The following is a 25,948-nucleotide window of genomic DNA, read 5'->3' on the forward strand; positions in this document are numbered from 1 at the left end:
TATCAGTGGCACCATAGTCATTCTTGTTTGATTAATATCCAAGTCAAAGATGACTGAAAATGAATGCATTTAAATTGAAATTATTAAAAATGGAATTTGGGGGTTGTCTTTAGAACATACTTCTAAACAAAGAAAAAATCATGTTATATAACATTCCTAACAGTAAAGCATGAGTTATAATACAAGTTTGTCCCTATACAGTTACTATTCATCTAGATACTTGAGAATTTCAGGGATTCTCTGTAACACAAACCTCTACCCCAAGATAGAAATGACGTTCCACGGTTGGGTCAGATTAGATTTGGAAAAATTGTCTTTGAGACCCTTTGGGCTCTAACTAATATTTTGTTTCTTAGCACAGTTGTGCTTGTTAGAACTTGAAATACATATAAATGAGTGGCTGAGATCAGTATGGGGGTTTCTTGAAAATGTTATACATCTATAGCCTCCAAAAATACTCTACCTCCAAAATTTTGTTTCACTAAAACAGAAAGTTTCAGTTTTGAGACTCTTATTTTTTTTTCTGTTATACTTCTCAGTTTTAGGGCTCTGGAGCAAGTGTAGGTAAATTCTGTTTGTCCTTTCAATTTTACTCCAGGATTTTTTGTAAGATTGAATTTTAAAATGTGTTTCATGAATAATGCTGATTTTCCTTTGCTGTTCCTTACTTTATTGTGATTGTTACAATTACTTGTTTTGTTTTAGAATAGGAAGCAGTGCAATGCTCAAAAGATTACAACAATTTCTTCCACTGTAGATAAACTAATTCAGAAGATGAACAACTGTCTAAAATTGCTATTTTACTAAAAGGAGGTTTAGAAGTTCTGTCAGAAATTGCATTTTTACATAGGGTTGATGTGCTCATTATACAAATATATCAATACATGCTTATGTATTAATATACACACATATTTATACACATGCACACACAATTGTGGTTATGGTAAATTACAAAAGATTATGAAAATACCTGAAAGATTACTTAAATCTTGAGTACAGATATTCAGTGTATGAGATTTTTATTTCAAGTTCAAACTGTTGTTTTAGTTTCCTTGTTTCCTATAGAAATATACCACATATATACCCCTTAACTTCTGAACTTAGTGCTTTTAAGTATTTAACCTCATGGTCTTTATTTTCACTTAATTGCTAAAATCTCATATAGTGCTTTGTTGAAATGTATTTGTTTTATCTTCAAAATATGATTTGTAATCTTCTTGGGAGGTAATAAGGTGAAGTAAGTCACATTCTTTGTTGTGTTTTTCCCCTTGAAGTTCAGGTCAATCTCTTTTGAAAAAAGAAAATGCTTTAAAAGTAGTTGAATTAATATTGCATTTTTTCTCTTAACTTTCTTGGGATTGCTGAGTAGACTATAAGAATGAAGAATAGGAGACTCCTCTTCTTGGAATTCTAATTAGAATATTTGAGATATAATTAGTATCCAAGGTACATAGAATAGCTATCATTTTCTTTAATATCATTTTAATCATTTTCTTTAATTGAATTTGAAAGGAGCTCAGTACTATCATATCAAACAATCTAAAATCTGAAACCACTCTGAAATTCTGATTCATAAATGCTTATATATTTCAGGGGTACTGTGTGATCACATGAGAGCACTGATGTCACTGTAAGAAACCAGTACTCATTTTTATATACTCTCTTATTAAAATATGTCTACCCTTCAGGCCAGAAAGTTAGCACAGGGGTTAAAGTACTTGCCTTGCATTCAGCTCACCCCAATTCAATCCCTGAGCAGCAGGGCCCCGGAATACTGCTGGCTGTGACCCAAACCACTTTCCTCCCTCCCGCAAAAAAAGACCTGTCTTCCCAGTTTTGATCACTTATCTGTATGAATGAGTTGATTCTAAAAGATAAAATAGGTTTTTCTATTCAATTAACTTAATTTGTTCCCTGGAGAAGTATATTTCGGAGGAAATCTCCAGCTTCATGAGTAGAGGGAAAGAGAGTTTCCTGGTAGAAATGAGCAGGATACCTTTCATAAAATTATAAGGCTGTGGAGGCTGTATGGACAGAAAGCAACAAAATTATACAGAAAATATAACTGTGGCATTGCTTCCATTCTTTTTGTGTGTGTGTGATGAGGAGGAGAGCTAAGCTAAGAGAATAAAAGGGATTTTAGACTAAATTCTCAGTGAGGCTGAAAGTTGCTTGCCTTTTTAGGATAGCACTGGGACTTTCTCTTAATGGAATTATTATGAGAAAGAAAGAGAAAAAATAAAGCAAATAGAAGTTGGGGGGTAAAGTCAAATATCATCTTGCCAACTCTACCTTGGGCAAGTACAGGAGAAGTTTGATAGTAATCTAATACTGAAAACATGGAAGGAAGAAATTCAGATACATATGAAAGGACTTCTTTTATAAGGGCATTTCAGGAAACTTTCAGGTACTAATATCTCAATGATTAGGATCAAGTCAGCATAAGTAATAAATTATGGAGTTGTATATAGTGTAAAAATTCTGCCATGCACAGAATCTCACACGGCAGAGCCTGGCAAGTTATCCTTGGTGTATTCGATATGCCAAAAACAGTAACAATAATGGGCCTCATTCCCTTGACCCTGACCATGATAGGAAAGAATGAGACATTACTGGTGCCTGCTTGAGCAAATCGATGAGCAATGGGACAACAGTGATACAGTGATGTAGTATAAAGATGGCAGTTAAAGGTTAAGAGAAATTCTGGATCTAGGGTGCCTAATTAGAAATCTTGCTACAAAATTAATTTCTTATAAATTATTTATTTTTGTAAAGTAGAAAATCATTAAGCTGTGTACTCTGTGGATGTATGTTTTGTGTGTAAATAGTAGTTGAAAATCATGTTACTTAAAATACCTTTGGAGTTGATGACTTTTGTTTCTAGGTTGGTAAAAATATCACCTTTACAGAGCAATGCTACTGGCATCTCTCAGATAATAATAAATACATTAATTTTATTACCTATTCCATTGGGTTGAATTTTCATGTCAAGGTATGCTAAATAGAGTATGACTAAATAGAGTTCAAAAGTATATTTCCAGGACAAGTGCATACATAACAATAGTAAATAACATACAATTTTTTTAATCTCAAAAGACAAAACCATGTTAAAGATTAAGATAAGCAGTTCAGTACACATGACAGTGGATAGAAACACACAAGACAGAGAGGAGATGCTACTGTTACAATTTTTTTGAACAGGGGGAAGAGAATTAGGGTTTGGTTTCATGAAAATGAACCACCTGAGGTAGGGTGTGTTTGGAAGCTTACTACTTGAAACAAATGGCAGGAGATGAAACTTTCTTACTTGGAAAAGGGTATTAAGGAGGTAGTTATGTATATATTGTAGCCCGAATATATACTGTATTTTCTCCTATTTTGGTGACTTGAATTGAACAAGGGCCATAATTTCTATTTTCAAACTTCCTGTTTGTAATAAGGGAACTGAAATACCACCAAAAATCACTGGAAAGGAAAATATTATTTCAGAGAGTAAATAATAACATTTTCTTCAATATGTCATAATTTCAAAGCACAACAGGAAAATGAATGTTAAAAAAGAGTCAATATGGGGGCTGGAGAGATAGCACAGCGGGTAGGGCGTTTGCCTTGCACGCGGCCGACCCGGGTTCAAATCCCAGCATCCCACATGGTCCCCTGAGCACGGCCAGGGGTAATTCCTGAGTGCAGAGCCAGGAGTAACCCCTGTGCATCGTCAGGTGTGACCCAAAAAGCAAAAAAAAAAAAAAAAGAGAGTCAATAGCTTAGTGATCGAGAGATTACTCTGGGAGAAAATCAAGCAATGCAAAAAGAAATTTTAAGGTCCTCAAAAAATATCTGAGGGCCAGTTAGTTTATAAACCTATACAGTAATGGGTGCACATTAGAGGGAAAAGAAATCAACACTCATGATTTTAAAGTACGTTCCCAAATCCTCCCTTGGAAGAGTGGAGTCTAATTCCTCTCCTTGGTCAGGGACTGGATGTAGTGACTCACTTCTAGCAAATAGAATGTGCCAGAACAACTGTGTCAGCTTTCAAGTGTAGGTCATAAAAAGGCTTGCCCAGTCTTCATCCTTTGTTAAGTCATCCATTCTAGGGCAAGGAAGACACTGTGTTCTGAGGACACTCATGTATTCTGTGGAAAGATTCTATAGAGAGAAATGGATTCTTCTCATAAAACAGCATTAATTCATATTAACTTTTGAGTAAGCTAGATTTAAAAGAATTATTGCCTTAAGGAGACCAGAGAAGATGCTGGACATATTTAAACTTGGTTAGAATTTAGTATTGTACATATGTATAAAGTATAAAAGTAATCATTATGGAAATTTTATCAAACATTTAAAATTGAGAATATATTACATATTTACGTTTCAAAATCAATAGTGTTTTGAGGCTGGAATAAAATGGAGAATAAAACATATTATTAACCCATTATATGAAAATTATTTATGAAAGAAGCAGAGAAAAGAAACAGTTATAAACAGAACATATGATTATAGAAGTAAGTACAAAGGATAATAGAAATTAGTTGTCATAAAAATATAAAGATCTAAAAACCTACTGAAAACATAGACTTTAGAACTATATTATAAACAATCTAACTATATTCTCAGGAAATAGAATGGTTATGAAATAGCAGAGAGGCATAGGGAAAAAACTGAGACATGGAAAATACTGAACAAAAGAAGAATGTGGTAACAACATTAATATAAGATAAAACATAATTTATGGTAAAATACATTAATAGAAGTAAAGTGAACGTTACTCAAAGGTAAACACACAACCCATAAACAGACCACAATAATTAACATGTATAGACAACAATCTGATTTTAAAACATGTCAATCCTAAATTAATAAAATCAAGGACATAGTGCAAGAAAAGTCGCTGATAACATAATGCTTATTTTTTTTTCTAAACATAAATTTATTGAGAGTTTATTCTCATTGCTTACCAAGAATGGCTTATTGTGGAAGACAAAGTTAACTTTTAAGAGGTCACATTTTCTCCTTGTACATAACCAATGGAGGAAAATAATTGTTTCACTCTTGCTATGTCTAAATACAGTTTAAATATAAACTGTATTTAGACAGTTTTAAACAAATAAACTGTATTTAGACATCTAAATATATGTCTAAATACAGTTTCATTTTCTGGTACAGTATACATTTCTTGAAATAAAAAAGAAAATCAGAAATTTCATAAATTTACTACTTAAAAAGTAGTAAATGCTCCTCCATTTGAGTTATGTTTGCTCTAAATTAACTTTTTAAATTATAAGTTGTGATTTTTCCAATACATCACAAGAATTCAACTGTAAACAGCATTAACAATTAAGATGATGTGTGCCAATTTATAAGTGTGACATGTCTCTTAGGGCTGGAGTGATAGCACAACGGGTAAGGTGTTTGCCTTGCACGAGGCCGACCTGGGTTTGATTCCCAGCATCCCATACGGTCCCATGAGCACCGCCAGGGGTAATTCCTGAGTGCAGAGCCAGGAGTGACCCCTGTGCATTGCCGGGTGTGACCCAAAAAGCCAAAAAAAAATACAAGTGTGACATGTCTCTTAAGAAGCATATATGAAAATTATCACAATGATATAAACAGCCTTTGCTTTTTGCCCTTTAAAAACTATTCTATTTCCCGGGGCTGGAGTGATAATACAGTGGGTAGGGCATTTGCCTTGCATGCAGCCGACCCAGGTTCAATCCCTAGCATCCCATATGGTCCCCTGAGCACGGCCAGGGGTAATTCCTTAGTGCAGAGCCAGGAATAACCCCTATGCATCACCGGGTGTGTCTCAAAAAGCAAAAAAAAAAAAAAAAAAAAAAAACCAAAAACCAAAAAACTATTCTATTTCCTGGAGACTTTATTTTCTTAGTGCCATGTCATTCAACTGTCTATTATTTTCTTGAAGAAATTTCTAAGCATCTAAGAAATCATGATTCTAAGAAAACCATTATAGAATCATTTTCAAGAACATCCTCAGACACTGGGAAATAAAAATTGTATTGGAGTTAGAAAGAGAGTACAGTAGGTAAGGTGGTTACTCTGTATGGTGAACACAGGTTTTTTTCCCTAGCATGCCTTATGATACAGAGCCGGGAATGATCCTGGAGTGCAGAACTCGCAGTAAGCTCTGAGTACAGCCAGGTGTGGCCCCCCCAATCAAACAAACACAAAACAAACCAAAACAAAACCCTCAAGTTAATTGTATCAATAGAATAATTGCCTTACCCTCACTTATAACAAGCAAATAGCAAGCCAGTCAGGCAGACCTGGGTTTGAATCTTCACTCTACTTTGAATTTCAGTTTCTTTGAAACATAAAATGTAAATATCAATTCCTTTCTCATAAAATTTTTGAGAAAAAGAAATTAAATACTTGCCTACAAGCAAATAATATAAAACCACAGATATAGCTAGTTACTGGTGGTCTTTTAGGCTTTTTTCTTTGCACAGTTTTATCTTTTCTTCTTTTTTTTTCTGTATTTTTTGTTTGGGGGCTACACCCAGCAATGCTCAAGGGTCACTTCTGGCTCAGGAATTACTCCTGGCATCCTCATGTGGGACACCAGGGATCAAACCCAGATAGGCCACTTGCAAAGCAAATGTTCTATCCACCTCACTATTGCTCTGGCCCCTGTGCAGCTATTTCTATCTCCAAATATCTTCCTGGCTCATCAATGCTGCCTTTCCAACTTCAAAGAGAGGCTTTAAATTTTTATCTTCATTTTATTTTTTAATTTCAACCTCTCTTAGTTAACTGCATCCCAGATTGATCAGTTTGAATTTGTTCCCCCCGCCCCACACCACCACCAATGTGTTAAAATCATGCGTCCACTTAAAACCATTCCTCACTTTAGCTATCTGAGAAGAATCACTCTCATCAAAACATTTTTTTTTAATGTCCATCAACATTGGATTTTTGAATCTGGTTTTTCTAAATAGTCTACCTTGGTCTCATCCAGCACTTTATTTGAAAATGATTGAGCCCGCGATGCCCTGAGAAGATAAGAACTGCAAAGGGTCATTTCAATGGTCTTGTCTAGGAAAAAAAAAAAAAAAAGATTGGCTCCAGGGTGGCTGAACAGTAATCATATTAGGTCTCCACAGTACTTTGTTTCCAAACAGATTCCTCTCTGGTTTTCCAATCAGTAGACGAAAACCTGACAATAACAATTTAACCCAAAGTAAATACTGGTTTTTCTTTCCTGACTTGGTAGCTAAAGCAGGGAAACCTGATGCTGGGGTGCTGCCACTGTTTACATCTCCGTCCCCTTTGAAGCAGAGCGATGCCCGCAGAGGTTTATCCACTGTGGCGCCCTCTTGGAAGGAAGCAGAATGCAAACTCCTTTCTAAAACATACACAGCCCCTCCCACAGCCCTCTGAGCCTCTCTTCTCTGAGTCTTCAAGGGAGCTTTGCCTGTCCCTGTACCTAAAGTGGCTTGGATGGGGGACATGTCTGTGGTCGTTGAGATAGCAACATTCTCCTAGCTTGTAAACCCGGACGGTGAAGAGTGATCGTGAGCAAGAAGTGTTTACTGCGTACCTCAGGCAAGGGCAACCATGAAGTTCATTTGTTTTTAGTTCAATCCTAGATTTTAGAGAAAAACTGCTATTTTCCCTCCATAGGAACCACACCCCGTGGTGCTCAGGGGCTACTCCTGGCATGGTGCTTGGGGAAACATGTGGTGCCCAAAATTGAGCTGGGCCTTCCTCCAATCCTTTGAACTATCTCTCCACCCCATCACTGTTTTCATTCTTCTTCTTTTTATTTTTTGAATAGGAAAGAATTTCTTTTTGTGACAGGGAGATAGTACAAAAGCCCTGTAGCTTGCATATGCCGACCCAGTTTAATCTCCACCGTCGAATGATCTTGTGTGTAACACCCAGTCATGTATTGACCAGAAGTGGCCCAGATGTGCCAGATCTTGCTGGGCTCAAGCAGCACCTTAATCTTAAATGACAGCCTAACATCCTTATTGTCTAAAGTGGATTAAGTTGGATAAAGTTCTGTGGACTTTGAGATGAGACTTTTGGATGCCCAAAGAGGCCCAAAGACCTCCAAACTATAAAGGTGGGAATGGCCATTAAAAAAGTATGTCCAAGGAAGGATATCACAGAATATAATTTTAATGTTAATCTGTGAGTCAAATCATAACTCATTCTGGTTTTAAGAGCACTACTAGTATTTACTGCTCCAAACTGTATAGTCTGTTTTTCCTGATTATGAGTCAGTACTGGCCCCAACTTACATGATAAATACATTTCCCCTCCTCTTTGCTTTTTCTTGTCTCACTGTGATAGGAACTATTCCATGAGTTGCTATTCAATAGTGGAAGTTCTATTGGGCCTCATGCTCAGAGGTTACTCTTAGCTCTGTCATTGAGAATCACTCCTGGTGGTAGTCTGGAACCAAACCCAAGCCTTCTTCATGCAAAAGCATTGAGCTATCTCTTCAACCCTATGGGCTATCTTCATTAAGATATGTCTCTGACCCGATTACCATAAACTTTTGCCCCTTCAAATATATCGAACTTTAATTATTATGATTATTTGCTTATATGTCTTCTTCATTAATCTCAAAAAAATGGTCTAGAAGTGAACTATGTCTACCTCTGTATCCTTAAGAGTTAGCCATTCCATGGACTAGAATTACATTCAATAAATTTAAGGGCATGCCAATATTCTATGAACTGTGGCCAAGTCAGTTTTCTCCTTAACTTTAAAACTTCATCTACATTTAGGATATACGAAATAGAAATTCTTAAATCACTGTTTCTCAGAGTGGCTCATAGACTACCTAATAAGGTTTTTAGGGGAAGTTGTTAAAAAAAACTAAGAGAGATCTAGCAAATCCAGATCTCTGGAGAATATATCACGAGGCTCTATCTTTTCACAAGATCTGCGGATGCTTTTTATGTGCAGTGATGTTTAAGAGTTCCAATAATCTATGGGTTGGAAAGACAGTGTTGCAGTTAATAAAATGCTTGTCTTGAATGCAGCTGACCCTGGTTTTATCTCCTGAGGGTGACCAGACATAACTTTTGAACTTCGCTTGGGCATGGACCAAAATTCCCCTCTGCCCCTCAATCCACCACCCCCACCAAATGAGTTCTGTTAACTCATCAGATTAGTTTTCATCTCTTCCTATATAGATTTGAAGTAAATATGACCAATGCTATAACAATAGATTAAGCAAAACAACACCACATTAATATTGGTGAAAAGGAAACTTCTTAGTCAGTCTTGTTTTTACAGATACTATGGCTAAACTTCAAATTGGCTTCTGAGAAACATTCCAGATAGGAAAAATAGCAAGGTAAAAGAAAACAAATTATACAGTTCACACTAGAGAAAGGAAAAAATGAGTTTCTCAAGAAAGACCAATTTTTCTTTCAGGCGCTATAATTTTAAAGTAATTTCACACTTGAGGTTTGCTTTAGATCTGAGTGATGAAACAATCAATAAGTTCAATAATATTTTTGGCAAACCGCTTGTAATGAGTAACATATGATGTAAGCTCAGGATATGGTTCCAAGTTGCCAGAGCTTTCATATTATCATACTTTATTCTTTTTTGGTTGGACAGATTGAATCTAAATAAACTTTTTTCCGGTAAAAACTCATCTTCATAGAGTTCCTTAGATAAACCTCACAATGAGGCCAAACTAAATTTACAAGTACCAGTAATGCAGGTACAAAGCATTGCTGATTGGGTGTAGATTTATGTTCTTTGGAAACCACATGAGCAGTTGGTAATGTTGACATTCTATTTATGAAATTTGAGAAGCCTCGCCTGTAGTATTCTCTGGGTAGAAGTCATCCAGCTTTTTACCAATCCAAACAACTGAAAAATATCAGCCAAGAGCCAATATTTATCTAAGAGTCACCATGTAGACACTGGACATATGCTACCTTAGTCCATTTAAAGAGAGAGGGACAGAGTTAGAGGGACTGCACTCATTTGTGGAGTATATAATAACATCACATGAGGCTGACACCCAAGGACAGTAGATACAAGGGCCAGGAGGATTGCCCCATAGCTGGAAGCCTGCTTCATGAGCAGAGGGGAGAAGGCAGATGGAATAGAGAAGGGATCACTAAGAAAATGATGGCTGGAGGAATCAGTTGGGATGGGAGATGCATGCCGAAAGTAGATAATGGACCAAACATGATGACCTCTCAGTGTCTGTGTTGCAAGCCATAATACCCAAAAGTAGAGAGAGAGTATGGGGAATATTGTCTGTCATGGAGGCAGGGGGAGGGTGGGAAAGGAAGGGTGTACCCGGGATATTGGTGGTGGGGAATGTGCACTGGTGGAAGGATGGGTGTTTGATCATTGTGAGATTGTAACTCAAACATGAAAGCTTGTAACTATCTCACTGTGATTCAATAAAATTTTTAAAATTTTTAAAAAAGAACTCTGATAAGAGTCATAGTGTTCCCTTTAACAAAAAAAGGAAACAGACTTGCAAAAGCTAAGTAAGCTGTCTGCTTCTATCACTAGTATGTGGTAGGGTCAGGATTAATATTAGGTCTTTGTCTGATGCTGAATCATGGGAATGTTCCAGAGTACAGATCTACATATTGTAGAGAAAGGAGAACTATAAGAATGAGAAATGGAAGATGTTCTGACTTAGGAACCAAGATATCTAAATACCTTGTAAACTTCAGCAAAGTACTGATTTTTCTGGTCTCATTTCCTTCTCTGCAACATGAGGGGTTGAGTTATTTGACTTTTAAGGACCACTCCAGATTTAAAGCTTCTGATGGGATCTAAAGTCAACACTGTTTTTAATAAAAATTCAGTTTTTCCTATTGGATTTTTTTCCTTCTATCTGAAATATAAAGAACATAGAAGAATCATAATTGTTTTTTACTAGTGCTTAAATCCTAGTTTCTGTTGCTCAAAAGTTATGTTATTTGTGGAACTAACATTAATAATCCTTTTTTTAATTTTTATTTTGATTATTAAATTTTTTTTGCTTTTTTTTGTGGGTCACACCTGGCGATGCACAGGGGTTACTCCTGGCTCATGCACTCAGTAATTACTCCTGGTGGTGCTCAGGGGACCATATGGGATTCTGGGAGTTGACCCTGGTTCAGCCGTGTGCAAGGCAAATGCCCTACCCACTGTGCTATCGCTCCAGCTCCCCTAAACATTAATAATCTTTGAATAATGACTATGTGCCAAGTATTTTTGTGAAGAGCTATAAATATATCATTTTAATTTATCATTTCATAATGTACAAGATAAAATACTATTACCCTTATTTTAGAGGCAGGGAAATGAGGCAAAAAAAGAAACTAAGCAACTACCTTAAGTTCTACAATTTTTTTTTTTTTTTTTTTTTGCTTTTTGGGTCACACCCGGCGATGCACAGGGGTTACTCCTGGCTCTGCACTCAGGAGTTACCCCTGGCGGTGCTCAGGGGACCATATGGGATGCTGGGATTCGAACCCGGGTCGGCCGTGTGCAAGGCAAACGCCCTACCGGCTGTGCTATCGCTCCAGCCCCAAGTTCTACAATTTTTAAGTGAGCGAGCCAAGACTTGAACCAGGAAGTTTTTTCTAGTCTCTGAAGTCCTGGAAGTTTTTTCAGGAGTCTAGAGTCCTTGTTATTATTTGGTACATTAAATTCCCTCCAAAAATCATGGTATAATTATAATTCAGAAAACTGAAGATTCCAATTTAAATTTGAAAGTCATATATCTGATTCCTGAAGAAAATAACTAAATTTTAATATTATTTGCAATTTCCACAGAATTCTAACAATCCTTTTGCAGGATTCAAAATTGTTTCATTTTGAAATTAAGTCCAGTGAAGATGTGCCCATCTCTGGCTCACATCGTGTGGAAAATCATGAGATAACTGTTGAATGAATTAATGCATTCTAGACAAAGAAACATCTTTTTCATGGATGAATCTATGTTGAACTTGTGCCTCTCATTTTTATGCCTTAAGATGAAAGTGAAAACATTCCTTAGCTAGTATATGCATACTCATCTCATGATAATTTTTACTTCAAATAATATAATTCAACATTATAGTAATAATTCAATTATCTTAGAGAATTTCAGACCAATCTTTGAAGTACTTTATTCTTCAGATTTGCAACAAGAAAAACCTACCTATTGTTATATTTAGTGTTATCTCCTTAGTGAAATAATCATGTACTTTTTTCCTCTTAGAGAACTTTACTGACAGTTCTTCAACTAAAGGACCAGATTACCATTGTATTTTCTAAAGCACTACAGAAACTTGTAGATGAGAATGCAACATAATATCCCATGGAATTGAAAATCAGTGGGGTCAAAGTATTCTTTTAGAGCATGCATTATATTAATCATGCAATTTAAATTTTCCCTTGTTAGCCCCCAGGGCTAGGCTTTTCATTTATTTAAAAATACACATTGTATTCATGACAACAAATCAAACCTGTTAGTGGCATCAAACAAGTAGAATTGATGCCGGGAACAGGGACCACTGCAAATTTTATCAAAACTGCAATCACTGACAACACAGCACACATGGGGGGAGGAGGGTTTAAATACCTCTCTCTGTGACATTTGTCATATTAAGAGCTGCAGCATAAACAAAGGAAAAAGCAAATCAAATGTTGTGTAAACATTACATGATCACTTCCACTCCATCCTAGATGCAATAAGGAAATCTGATCACTAGTAAAGAAGGCAAGCAGATGTCAACATTTTACAAACGGTGTTGATTTCCCGTAGTTGATTCTATTGACAGTTGCCTCTGGGAACACCACAAATATGTGATGGAGTACACGTAAATTTTATCTTTGGGTTTGAAGTTGTTTTCTAACTATCTTAGACACAGCATATGTCTTCAAAAACTCATTACAAGCCTCCAAAGACCTGGGAAGTCCTAAGAGTGCACGGTGAGCCTTGCAAACATCAGGGAAATGGACTGACATTACTCAAGTGCCCTGACAAGTGATGAAGAATTATTTACTGAAGCCACGTAAATGTGTTAAATGCCTTTCCTTCTGTCCTCACTCTCCAAAAAATGTCCTCTCTGAAGTGGGGAGATAGGATTCGGCTTTTGAGGTCCTGTGGAAATGAAGTCATTTAAATATACTGGGGAAGCGTACAATAGACCTCTATATAAAAGCATTCTGTCCTTGTTCCTGTATTGCTTCCAGAGCCCTTGTATTAATGCCAAGGCATGTCTTCCACCTAGTGGTTACCTGCGCTTGTTTCTAGTTTGACTATTGCTCAATTTTCCCTTAAAGGCTTAAAACTCCAGATAACAAGATAATCATAGAGAATGTAATCAAAAGGGAGCCGATAAAGTATATTTGAATTTGAATCTCACGTAGTCTCCACTCAACCAGCTTCTGAACAAAATAGAGTTCATTTGAATGTGATATTTACAGACAGTAATACTCAGCTCCAAATAAATAATTTCATAATATATTTAAGTCAGGCAATATAAGGGGAACTTATGAGAACTGTGTAAGAAAATTAGATATTTTTACATTAAGTGGATCTTATCTAATGAACAAACATGATGACCTCTTAAGCTATTAAAACAAGAAGTACTGTCTATTAAGCATAAAGTTTAAGAGGAAAGATATCCCTCTGATCAAATAAGACCAGAATTTTATTCAGAGGTCATCAAAGTTTTCATGAAACATCTCTCCTCAAAATCATCAGCCCTACCCTCAAAGCATCACACTGTCCTAGAGCTCTGCCACTGGGTGTCTTCCTGGCTATTAGAGATGCCCAGGAGAAAAATGCTTCAGGAAAGACAGATAAGAGGAACAGCATGAGGGCTGGAGTGATAGCACAGTGGGTAGGGCATTCGCTTTGCATTTGGCTGAGCTGGGTTCAAATCCCAGCATCCCATATGGTTCCCCAAGCACCGCCAGGAGTGATTCCTGAGTGCATGAGCCAGGATTAATCCCTGTGCATGGCTGGGCGTGACCCAGAAACAAACAAACAAAAAAAAAGAGGAACAGCATGGGTCATTCTTTGGATATACACTATACCTAAAGTAGCACATGAAGCAGATTAAAGAATCATAAGACCACTTCCCTAAGATATATTTTCCTCTCTGTGACACTGAAAAGCCTGAATGTAATTTCTGATCTCAGCCTAACAAATGTAATATGCAGTAAATATAATTATTTGGGCAGAGCGAGGCTGAATGGAATCAAACTGCTAAAAGTGATGCTTCATCTATGGGTGAAGAATGTATATTTAATAATGATCTAAATTGGGAGGAGGAATATTTGAAATAGACTGGAAGGGAATCATTATTCATCAATTTATTATTTTTGTTTTATTATTGCATATTTATTCTAATATTTGGAGTCAGCAGAGGAAAGTTCAGGTGCATGAGCTACAAGCCAGGGGAAGACAAATTTCAACTTCAAAGATATTAAATGTAGAAGAAAGAAAACAAAAATTATCCAGTAATGATTATAAGAAACTGATGACTCTGAGATGCAGTCTACAGTTGGTAAAATATTTTTAAAAATAGACATCTAGGAATCTAAAAAGTAGGGTATGTAACTTTTCTGACCCTCATCACACCCTATCCTAAAAACCCACCGTTACAGAAGTAAATATCTGAGACAGAGATCAGCATTTCCAAAGGAAGAGCCTTCATGGTTGTGATTCACAACTCTTTTCTGCATTCCAGGTGTCTGTGAACTTTGAGAAGCTAGAGACTTCCTTGCCAATTGACATCAGTGCACCTATGTAGTTCTCACCTAGTAGTGCTTCACTTTCTATAGTTACTTACCTTTATTTTACTTTATGCATCAACGAAATCCTTGCAGGTGAAGAAAATGTTCATTGGGAAATCAGAACCAAACCACACTTTATAGCCTCTAAGTTACCATAGGATCCAAACTTCCAGATTTCTTCCAATAATTAAGAATTATGGGAGATGGAGTAATAGCACAGTGGGTAGGGTGCTTGCCTAGCACACTGAAAACCTGGGTTCGATTCCAAGCATCCCATATGGTCCCCTGAGCACTACCAGGAGTAATTTCTAAGTGCAGACCAGGAGTAACCCCTGAGCATTGCCAGATGTGACCCCAAAATGAACAAAACAAATAAAAGTAAGAAAGAATCAAATGGTAGAAAATTCATCAGCAGCTGGGTTGAGCTGGCTCTCTCACTTCTACAAGCCTCAGGTTTATTATTTTTATGGATTAAGTTCTTCCTTAAGAAAATAGCATGTTCCAACAGAGCAGAATGGAGCAAAGGAACTACAAAATAATATATCAAACTAGTGAACACTAGTTGATGTCATCATCAAAATAGGGTACTTGGAAGAAATATTTTTTTCCCAAAGCACAAATACATATATAATTTAATACTCCTAATTATAAAGGTCTTATTCTGAAAATTCAAGAAGTTTATAATTATATAAAGTACATGAGAAGTTACCTTCTATCCCATGTAACTCTATGTGCATAGATTATTACTATGAAGTTTGGTATATGTTATATTTTAATAAGTAATATTTAATATCACTGTATCACTGTATCACTGGCATCCCGTTGCTCACCGATTTGCTCGAGTGGGTACCAGTAACATCTCCATTGGAGACCTGTTACTGTTTTTTGGCATATCGAATACACCACGGGTAGCTTGCCAGGCTCTGCTGTGCAGGAGAGATACTCTTGGTAACTTGCCGGGCTCTCCGAGAGGGGCAGAGGAATCGAACCCGGGTCTGCTGCATGCAAGGCAAACACCCTACCCACTGTGCTATCGCTCTAGTCCAATATTTAATATAGTATTCTTTAATTTCATTTTTACTTATAAATACAGTAACATTAGTGCTGAGTTAATATCTCAAAAGAAATAAAAAGTACTGTACACATAATAAACACTGTATTAATGGGCCAGAGAAATTGCCTTGCATTTGGCCACCCCTAGTTTGATCCCTTACACCACATATGGTTCCCTGAACACTGCCAGGATTGAAGCCTGAGCAGAAAGTCAGAAATAAACCTTAAGCACCATCGGTTATGGTCTCAAAACCAAAAATTAAAAAATAACCTCATGGACAGACATAGAAGGACTGCACTCATTTGTGGAGTATACAATAACATCACATGAGGCTGACACCCAAGGACAGTAGATACAAGGGCCAGGAGGATTGCCCCATAGCTGGAAGATTGCTTCATGAGCAGAGGGGAGAAGGCAGATGGAATAGAGAAGGGATCACTAAGAAAATGATAGCCGGAGGAATCAGTCGGGATGGGAGATGCATGCCGAAAGTATATAATGGACCAAACGTGATGACCTTTTAGTGTCTGTGTTGCAAGCCATAATGCTCAAAAGTAGAGAGAGTATGAGGAATATTGTCTGCCATGGAGGCAGGGAGAGGGTGGGAAAGGGTGGGGGGTGTACCCGGGATATTGGTGGTGGGGAATGTGCACTGGTGGAGGGATGGGTGTTTGATCATTGTGTGATTGTAACCCAAACATGAAAGCTTGTAACTATCTCATGGTGATTCAATATAATATTTTTAAAAATTAAAAAATTTAAAAAAAGAAAGTTCCTATTTCTAAAAGTAAAAAAATAAAAATTAAAATAACTTCACTATGTAAATACCTTATAAATAAATTTTAAAATAAGAAAACAGCAAATAGAAAAACAGAAAATAGAAAACAGCAAATATAAAACAGTGTTATATCAGTGTATGTTAATATATCTGATTACAATAGCAAACTTGAGATGTAGGAAATGTTTTGTTTCTAGTTTAGAGATGAGGAAACTAAGATTCGGAGTCAACCAACAGACTTAAATCAGATACATGATCGATATTTTTAGACTTCTTTTTTTTTGGGGGGGAGGCACAACCAGCTGTGCTCAAAGTTTACTTCTGGCTCCGCATTCAGGAATCATTCTTGGTCGTGCTCAGAGGATATATGGGATGCCAAGGATGGAGCCCAGGTTGGCCGTGTGAAAGGTGTGAAAGGCGAGCATTCTCTCTGCTCTACTCTAGCTCTGGTTCGTCAATATTTCAAGATTGTCCTTGGTGTTTATAATGCTGTATAAGTGTGTGAAAAAATTAATTGAGCTTCTCTTTGCTTTCACACATCGGGATTTGGTATTCTTCTTCTTGACTTTTTATCTAAATTTTTCATCAATTTTGTCAAGTTCTCATTTATTATGCTGTTGAGTCCAGAATGCCATGATTTTTTAAAACAAATCTTTACTTATTCAGTTTTATATTTCCCATTTCTCTGCACTAAATTCTAAATTTTGTCAAGGTGACTTCATGCTTGACTTAGCAAAATTCTGTCAATCTGATGCTGTACTTGACTTCACTCTGTGTCTTTAGTATGCAATTTATACCATCTATGAATTCCTTTCTAATTATTGTATTTTCACTAGAAAAAAATACATTTATTTTCTTATCAGAACTTTTTCCTATTAATATATTTATCTTTCCTTTTGTTTCTTCTCTTGTAACCTTAAGTAAGCACGCTCACTTATAATTCGTACCATGCTATTTTATTAACTGAATTTCCTGGAGCTTTAATACCTTTGAAAATTGTGTCAGGTAACTCACTCAAGGCAGATTGTTTCCTATGAATGCTATCATTTTCATTGTGAATTCACCTCGGTGTTGCTTTATCTATTTAAAAAAATAAGACAATATAATCTGGGTAAGGCATTTTTTTTAGTTAAGTTTTAAAAAAATTTTTAGGCTACACCCAGCAATGCTCAGGGGTCAGTCCTAGCTCTGCACTCAGGAATCACTCCTGGTGATTTACACAGTAATCATATAGGGTGACAGGGATTGAATCAGGCCACCTGCATGCAAGACAAGTGCCCTACTCTGTATACTCTTTCTCTAATTCCGCTTTCATTTCTTTTTTAGTTGAATGTGGTTAAATTTTGGATCTAGAACTAATTTGTGTGTTAATTTTTCAGCTGGCAACTGTCCCCACAAAATGGCTTCAGCATCAATATCAAACACATAGAATAGAGTTCTGTGTATTAATTATTCATTCATAATGAAACTTGATTTTTTTCTCCCTCATACCTAGAATTGCGGTAGAGACAGAAACAACTCTGTTAATTATCAGTGCCAGTGAGTGAAATTTTTCTGACTCATCTTTTTACATTTATTTATTTATTTATTTTGCTTTTTGGGTCACACCCGGCAATGCACAGGGGTCACTCCTGGCTCTGCACTCAGGAATTACCCCTGGCAGTGCTCAGGGGACCATATGGGATGCTGGGAATTGAACCCGGCTGGGCCGAATGCAAGGCAAATACCCTACCCACTGTGTTATGGTTCCATCCCTGCATCTTTTTACTTTTATGTTTCTCTTCCATATACGAGGATTTAAATTTAAATGGCACTTCATGTGGAGAACAAAACCTTGTCTCCTCTCCCTTAAGGGGTATTAATACCAATCTTCTAGAATCTAGAGATAGGTAGTTCTTTAAGTTCCTCAGAATGATGCGAAACCAGCTCAAGAGTTCCCAGATGTGTCTTTTGTTTCCCCCAGTTTTAGGATATTTGCATTTTATTATTATGGTTATATAACCTATTCTAGTGTTTCTTGGTGTTTGTAGTAGGAAGATTTTCATTATCTCGTCTATCATATTACCGGGGCTATAAGTGTTTAACATTCACTTTGTGTGTTTGGTACATTAAGTTATCATGTTATCATGATAAGTTATCATTATCCATCATGTCTATTATATTCTTTTGGAACATTCTCAAATCCTTTGCCCTATTTTCCTTCCTGGCAAAATGCCAATGCTTGCTTCTTGGCCTTGGATTTAGCTCTTTCTGAATGTATACCTGTAGTACCAAGCAACTGGAAAGTTTCTGCAACTCTGAAATTAATGGCAGTATATATTCATGACCCCATTCGTTACTGAAACCTTAACATTGTCCAGGAACTCTGGATTCCCTTGTGAGTCACCTCTCCTGTTCCCCACAGCTATTTAAAAGTCTTTCCGCTCTCCTTTTCTCTCGGTCCAACTTTACAACGGTATTTTCAGATGATAACCTTATTGTTACCTCTTAGAGAAAATAGAGATCATCAGAATAGAGTGTTCTCGAATTCCAGCCACCATACTTTACTTATTTAAAATAGAAAACAACTCTTTCCTCCTTTCTTGCTATTACAAGAACTAGTTTCCTGATTCCTATCTAAGTACAGTGATCGTTTCATTCATCCTCAAAGCCTGTGCACTTTTGGAAGTAAGCATCAGTCTATTAATAAGTATTCCAGGACAACAGGTGTAAACCAGAACTACCCTGGACAACCTGGGACATTGTGGGTCCCCTCTGTAGAAAGATTTTCTCACCCTTTTCCCATGAATATGCCTCTTTACCTTCTGACCAGCGAAGTTCCCTTGGGTATTTGTCTCTTTCTGTTATGTTGACATTTTCCTTTTCTCGGGGGTTCTTCTTATTGGTATTTGAACATTTTGAAAACATTTTTTCTAGCATTTTAATTTTTAAAAGATAAAGCTTACAAGAACAATACCTGTATAGTATATGTGTTGTCAATTACTATAGACTTTTTTTTTACTTTCTCTCCTTGTCAATTTGTTGGAAATATGCTTACACTATCTTTATTCAGCTCCTCTTCCTTCATTTACAGAATTCTGACTTCTCTCATCTCTGTTTTGACACTGCTCTTAACAATATCATATATAATGATTTTGTTCTTTAGTAGAGCAGTGTTGAATATTATTGAATTTCTTGAACACATCTGTGTAGCCGCAAATTTATTATCCTCTCTGTTCTTCAGTTTTCTGAAGTAGCACAGTGAGAAGAACCTCCTCACAGACTATTAGTGAGGATTACATAAAATATTCCATTGCCAAGAATTTACCATTTTAAAATGTGAGCCATCCCACTTCTCATTCTTTTAGGAAGATGAGTTCATAGTTTCTATTAGTAATTTTGTATATTGCTATTTGAAGCTTTAAAGACAAGGAGGGATATAATATCTTTATGTTGCTATTCTAGAGATCCGGCAGCTGGAAGGTGGCAATCTACAAAGGAAGCTTTAGTTCTGTATTGAAGTGTTGCTTTTATGTTGTTATGACAAATAAGATTTAGTTAATGCATTATACAAATCCATGGCCTGGCATGCTTATCCTCAGCAGAAGCTTGCGATCTCTCTTTTTCTGGCATGCCCATTTGTGATGAGTTTGCCACATCAAACGGCACCATGGAGTTCTTTTTCTGATTTGCTCAAGTTAATTTGCAGTTACTTATACAATATGCAACAAATGTTCAGCTCCCAACTGCACATAACCCAATTTAATTTTTAGCCTTCCCCATTTCTACGTTAGCACACATTCACAGGCATTTTGGAGGTTTGTCTAGTTGTCTCTCTGTTTAGTTGGTCCTGCTTTTAAGTAGATCATGTCTACATTATCTCTTCTGGCAATACCTCAACTATTTCTTTAAGTAGTAGTGAACCTTATAGAGCTTCAAATTCCAAATTTGATTAACTTAAATTTTATTTTCTAATATAATAATGATGGTTGATGCCATTTATTAAATAGCTATTAGGCAGTGTTAAGGATGTGACACATTTTCACTATATTGATAGCTTTATGGAAACTTTAATAAAGCAGAAAGAGACATGATGTTAAAATAACCCTTTCACCTATTGTCAGAGTAATTTTAAATTATACTATGACTCTCAATATTAGCAAATTTAATAAAATTTCTAGCACTTATTAATATTAAAGCAATGAACATTAGCGTTTAAATGTTAGGTAGAATGAAGATAGCAGTCTTAGATATGATATAAACTTAAAAAGCAAGGTAAAGCAGACTATAATTGCCTTCCAATTATAATAATTTCCTCTAAACCAACGCTAAAGCAAATTATATAAATATGTATGTAAACATGGCCTAAATAATTGCTGTTGCATATTAAAATGCAGAGGGCTCACATTTGCAATTTTGAAGAGTAAAATCTTTATGATATTGTGTACAAATGGATAGTATTAAGGATTTGAGAGATAATAAAACAGGCAGGGCACTTGCCTTGCATGCAACCTAAACTTTGGTTTGATCCCTGGCACCACATATGGCCCTTAGGAGTGATCCATGAGAACTAGGGATAAGACCTGAGCCTCTCCAGGTGAGACCCCTAAACTAAAACCAAAGATAGCACTAATTCTGTACCACACCATTTATAGTTTAAGGACACTGAGCTAGGCAGAGATTCGACATATTTAAAGGCCTGATCTGTGTTTGTGTTTGTTTATTCTTTGCTGAATAATTCATATCAGCTTGTTGGCATACTGATTAACAGTATTAAAAAGACACTAAATTAATTATAGCAATTATGTTGCAAATGTATGTTTCTTTTCTTTACATCTGTCACTTAAGTTTCACAGCAACTTAACATTTTTTCCAGGAAGGGTTAATAGAAATGCTATAAGCAATTGATGTAGTGTCATAATAAAAGTGTTCTATCAATAAAAATATGAGAAATGAGAACATTAAAACTGTGAGAGGAAGGTCTAGCTAGCAAATTAAATAATCTGAAAGGAGCAATATTTATAACAAAAGGATAGAAAACTGTATAATTGAGAAGGAAGATACGTTTGAAAGGACAGATTTTGGTCTCACAGGTACAATCAAAGTAAACTAAGGAACTCATAATTCTTCCTACATGGAATTATAATTTTTTACAATATATAATAATCTAAAATTTCATCAATTACATGATAGAAAAGGGAATAAATAGATGGTTCTCAAAGTCAACATTTCTTTATAGTTTTCAAAGGGCAAGATACTCTGCTGAGTGCTATAAATACCTTACCTCATTGAGTACTCATAACAAATGTGTCTTAGATGAGGAAATCGAGAGCCCAAGAGTCTAATTTTATAGCTTGTAACAGGAAGAACTGGAAATAGTTTTGTAGTCGATTTACTCACCCAGCACAGGAGTCCTGATGTTTTTTATTGTTCAACAAAATTTGATATTAGGCTAAGAAGTATCCAATGGGGCTGGAGCAATAGCACAGCGAGTAGGGAGCTTGCTTTGTACACTGTCCAATCTGGGTTTGACCCTGGCACCCAAAATGATCCTTGAGCCCCACCACCCCCACCACATGTATGATCCCTGAGCTCAGATCCAGAAGTAAGCTCTGAGCACTGCCAGGTGTGGTCCCCAAAACCAAAACAAAAAGAAGAGTCCAACAAACTAATATGATGAGATACTAAGGTCTTCTGTATCTGGTTTCTTAGTGAAAGCTTTTTCTTTCCACAACTATTGGGTGAACTTGTTGATTTTAAATAAATATTTAAAAAGTGAAAATAATTTTGACAATGTAACAGAGAACTAAGACTGTCTTTGGTTATACATTTTGAGCTAGCGGGGTTTTTTTCCCATTATTTTGACAGGATATAATCTGAAAATGGTTTTCCCTTTGTTCATTTTTAGGAGGGAAAGTTAGGGCCACACCTGGTGGTGCAGTGACAGGAACTGAACAGTCAACTGCATGCAAGTAAGTGTTTTAACTCCTGTCCTAGGTCTCTGGCCTCTATTGTTGGTATTTGTAAGTCATGTGTTCATGAAGAAAAGAAAACAATGAATATTTTAAAATTTGAGAACAAAGGTGAATTATCCAAGTCAGACATCAATATAAATGGAGTGCCATTTTTTTCATATTACAATAAATTTAGTCTGTTATTATCCAACATACCAGTTATTCTGGTCAACCGATACGTAGCATTTATCCTAATATGGTAAAATTTTATTTCTCTGTTCAGAGACTTGATCTAATCAGTTGATGAAACTAGAGAATCTGTATCTATAATTTTATAACTTAAAATACAGCCTTCCCAGAGGATCTGGTAACATTTAATGCCCCTGAAAATATTGTAACAGAAAGATATGCAGCTCCTTACCCTCAACTTCCAGTTTGACCACTTTGGAATATGCTGTACCCAGGCTGTTTTTGGCCACACATCTGTAATGTCCCGCATCTTCCTTTTGCACATTATGAATCCTTAAACTCCCAGATTCAAGAACTGCAATTCGAGAATTTTCCTGCCAGGGATAGAAACATGACTTTTAAAGCATCATGGTTATATCAAGGACATATTTGCTCTACTTCACCAAGTCATTTTGATCACTGTTATTACCAAAAATAGCATTGTAATATTTATTTGGCATGTATTATGTATAACATACAATGCTAAATGAGTTAGTATATGATTACCTAAACAAATTTTTAAAAAGATCTCATAACATATAGTTTATTTTATTTTCTTTCATCACCGAAGATATAAAGTATTTCATTTCCTAAAATTTACATCGAAGCCTACATGACTAAGAGCATTGGTTTTATCTAACCACGTGTTGTGCACATCTTATGTAGTATCACATAAGATACTACATAAGATATACATTTCCAAGGGGAAATATATATCATTTGAAAAATTAGAAATTCCTACAAATAATATAAAATTTATCTTTAAAATTAAACTATACATTTATCACCTTATCTTTTTGGGTGGAGTCTTTAAAAGATACCTTGGTTTATTTAAAGATACTTTATTTTACTAAAATACTTTAATTTACTAAAATACTAAAATTTAAATACACTTTAAATTTTATTGAAGAACTATATAGTTTTATTGAAGAACTATATAGTTTTATAAATTATATAGACTTAAGGTGTGCAGCATTTATAATAAATCAGAGTATGTATACTCTACATTATGTTCTTCAAATAAAATTTTCATTTTTCATCCCATCTCTTCAACTAAGCACTGTTTTTTCTTAGAGTTGTTTTTGTTGTAGAAAATGCACCAATATTTATAACAAAAGGATTGTGTAAATTATAATAAAATTTTGATATTGTTTTATTACAAAAACCAAAATTTTTAATTGATAAAATTGATATATCAATTTTATACTTTATGTTAATACATTGTTTTTAAATATGTTGTATCCATGTGTTTTACAATCACTTACCCTGAGAGTGCTCTCCCCCTTAATCCAGGAAACTGAAGGTTTGGGATTGCCCATTGTTGTACATGGTAGAACTGCTTTTAATCCTTCTATTATTTTTACGTTTATGGGAGGACGAGTTATTTTAGGTTCTAAGAAAAATCAAAGTTCAAAATTAAAAAAAAATCTGACTTTATTAAACTTAGAACTTCTAAATTTCTATTTAATTCTAAATACCCAGTTTAAGAATAAATTTAGGCATAGGCTTAGTATGTTACAAAAGGTAGCAAGAACTTCCACAATTTTTTAGCAGCTATAAAGAAAATTATGTTTATCTCTTTTATTGATAGCTAAATTGAAAAACAAATTAATAAACTTAATAGGAATTCAAAATTATCATAACCTTTTAAAAAGAAATAGTCAATATAGTTATGATGTAATAATTCAATGTAATTTAGTTTATATGAATAGACATAAAACCATTTGAAAATAATTTTTAAATTTAAGTTCATCAAATAAATATAATTCTGATTGATGACCTACTTTTTCTTTAGTTTCCATCTTTATTACGTTTTATGGCTAAAATTAGGTATATTTTAATCCTATAGAAAGTAAATCAAGTAAGAGGCCAGAGAGATAGTACAGTGGGTTGGTTGCCAGTAGCCAACCTGTATTTGATTCCTAGTAACACACTGGTTCCCCCAACCCTGCCAAGAGTAATCTCTGAGCACAAATCCAGGAGTAACCCCTGCACACCACTGGGTATGGCCCGGACCCCTTCCCCCTCCAAAGAAGTTAGCAAGTGGACCAGATATTACTATATTAGCAATCAGAGAAATTTTAGGAAGCCATTTAGATGAATTCTACTCTATAAACTAGATGTACATAATTTACTGCTTTATAAAACACTGTTAAGCCAATTCTTTTAGAACAGATTACATGAGTTAGCATTTATTTTTCAATACTAAAATTGCAGAGAAGTCCCTGTATAGAAGAACAAAGGAGTTCAGGATTATTTTGCTATGTGATGCGTTGATAAAATAGTGAATATTGTATTTCCTTGGCAAGAATACAAAGATGCTAATGCTAAATGATATATATGCATCTATATTCATTGCAATGCTATTTACAATAACCTATATCATTTTGGCTTTCTGGCTTGGGCATATGGGCACTTACAATTCAAGTGCTTGATGACAGATAAAAGACTTGGATAAAAGAGTTGTACACACACACATGAAAACTACACACACACACACACACACACACACACACACGAAAACTACTCAGCCCTAAGAAAAGATGAAAGTTTGCCTTTTGCTACAACATAGATGGAACTAAGTTGGTCATGCTGAATCTTCTAAGAGGTTATGCTGAGTAAAATTAGAAGGAAAGAAACAAATGCTTGCTCTTCTAACTCTCACTGGTATAGAAAGATACAAAGCAAGGAAACAGTGTGCAGTGAAAATAGTTCCTAAGATTTTGATGACAAAACTGAGGTTAACAATCTAGGGGCAGGTCTAGATTGGGCAAAAAAAATTTAAGGACAGTAGGATAACATAGCCTCAGGTAGTTTAGGTTTATTGGGTTACTCCCGCTACAGTGCTCCCATTCCTCTTTGTTTATTTGTAACTTATTTCTTTGTGTTCTGTTGACTTGTAAATATTGTTTTTCTCTTCTCCTTGAGTCCTTTGCATAGTTTATTCAGAGCAATGTCCTTTTTGTATGGACACAGGAAGACTTAGCAAATGCTATGCTTTTGTAACCTGGGAGTCATTTGACTCTACATGATATTTTCCTCCTCGGCATCTGTTCTCTAGACCTAAACCTCAGCTGCCCTTACTTCCTAGCACCCTCAAAAGTAGGGTCCCTACGAGGGACAAGACGGAACCAGGGCAAGCAGTGAGTTGTGTGCTACCCTGGCATCGAGATGGGCCTGGCCAAAGTGCCTAATGCTTAACTCTAAGTTAAGAGCTTGATCGTG

At 35.7% G+C, this 25,948-nt stretch overlaps 1 protein-coding gene across 5 annotated transcripts in view; it reads right to left on the bottom strand.

Annotated features, from left to right (window-relative positions):
* MUSK (muscle associated receptor tyrosine kinase) overlaps positions 1-25,948 on the bottom strand; it is an 82,911-nt gene that overhangs the window by 40,052 nt on the left and 16,911 nt on the right. For all 5 annotated transcript variants that reach the window (XM_004600298.2, XM_004600296.2, XM_004600295.2 and 2 more), the window contains exons 4-5: positions 23,989-24,116; positions 22,917-23,058 (exon numbers count right to left, since the gene is read on the bottom strand). In XM_004600298.2, coding sequence (XP_004600355.1) covers positions 22,917-23,058; positions 23,989-24,116 — 270 coding nt within the window. The remainder of the gene's footprint in view (positions 1-22,916; positions 23,059-23,988; positions 24,117-25,948) is intronic.

This window comes from Sorex araneus, chromosome 1, assembly GCF_027595985.1.
Source record: "Sorex araneus isolate mSorAra2 chromosome 1, mSorAra2.pri, whole genome shotgun sequence".
Classification (NCBI taxonomy): Eukaryota; Metazoa; Chordata; class Mammalia; order Eulipotyphla; family Soricidae; genus Sorex; species Sorex araneus.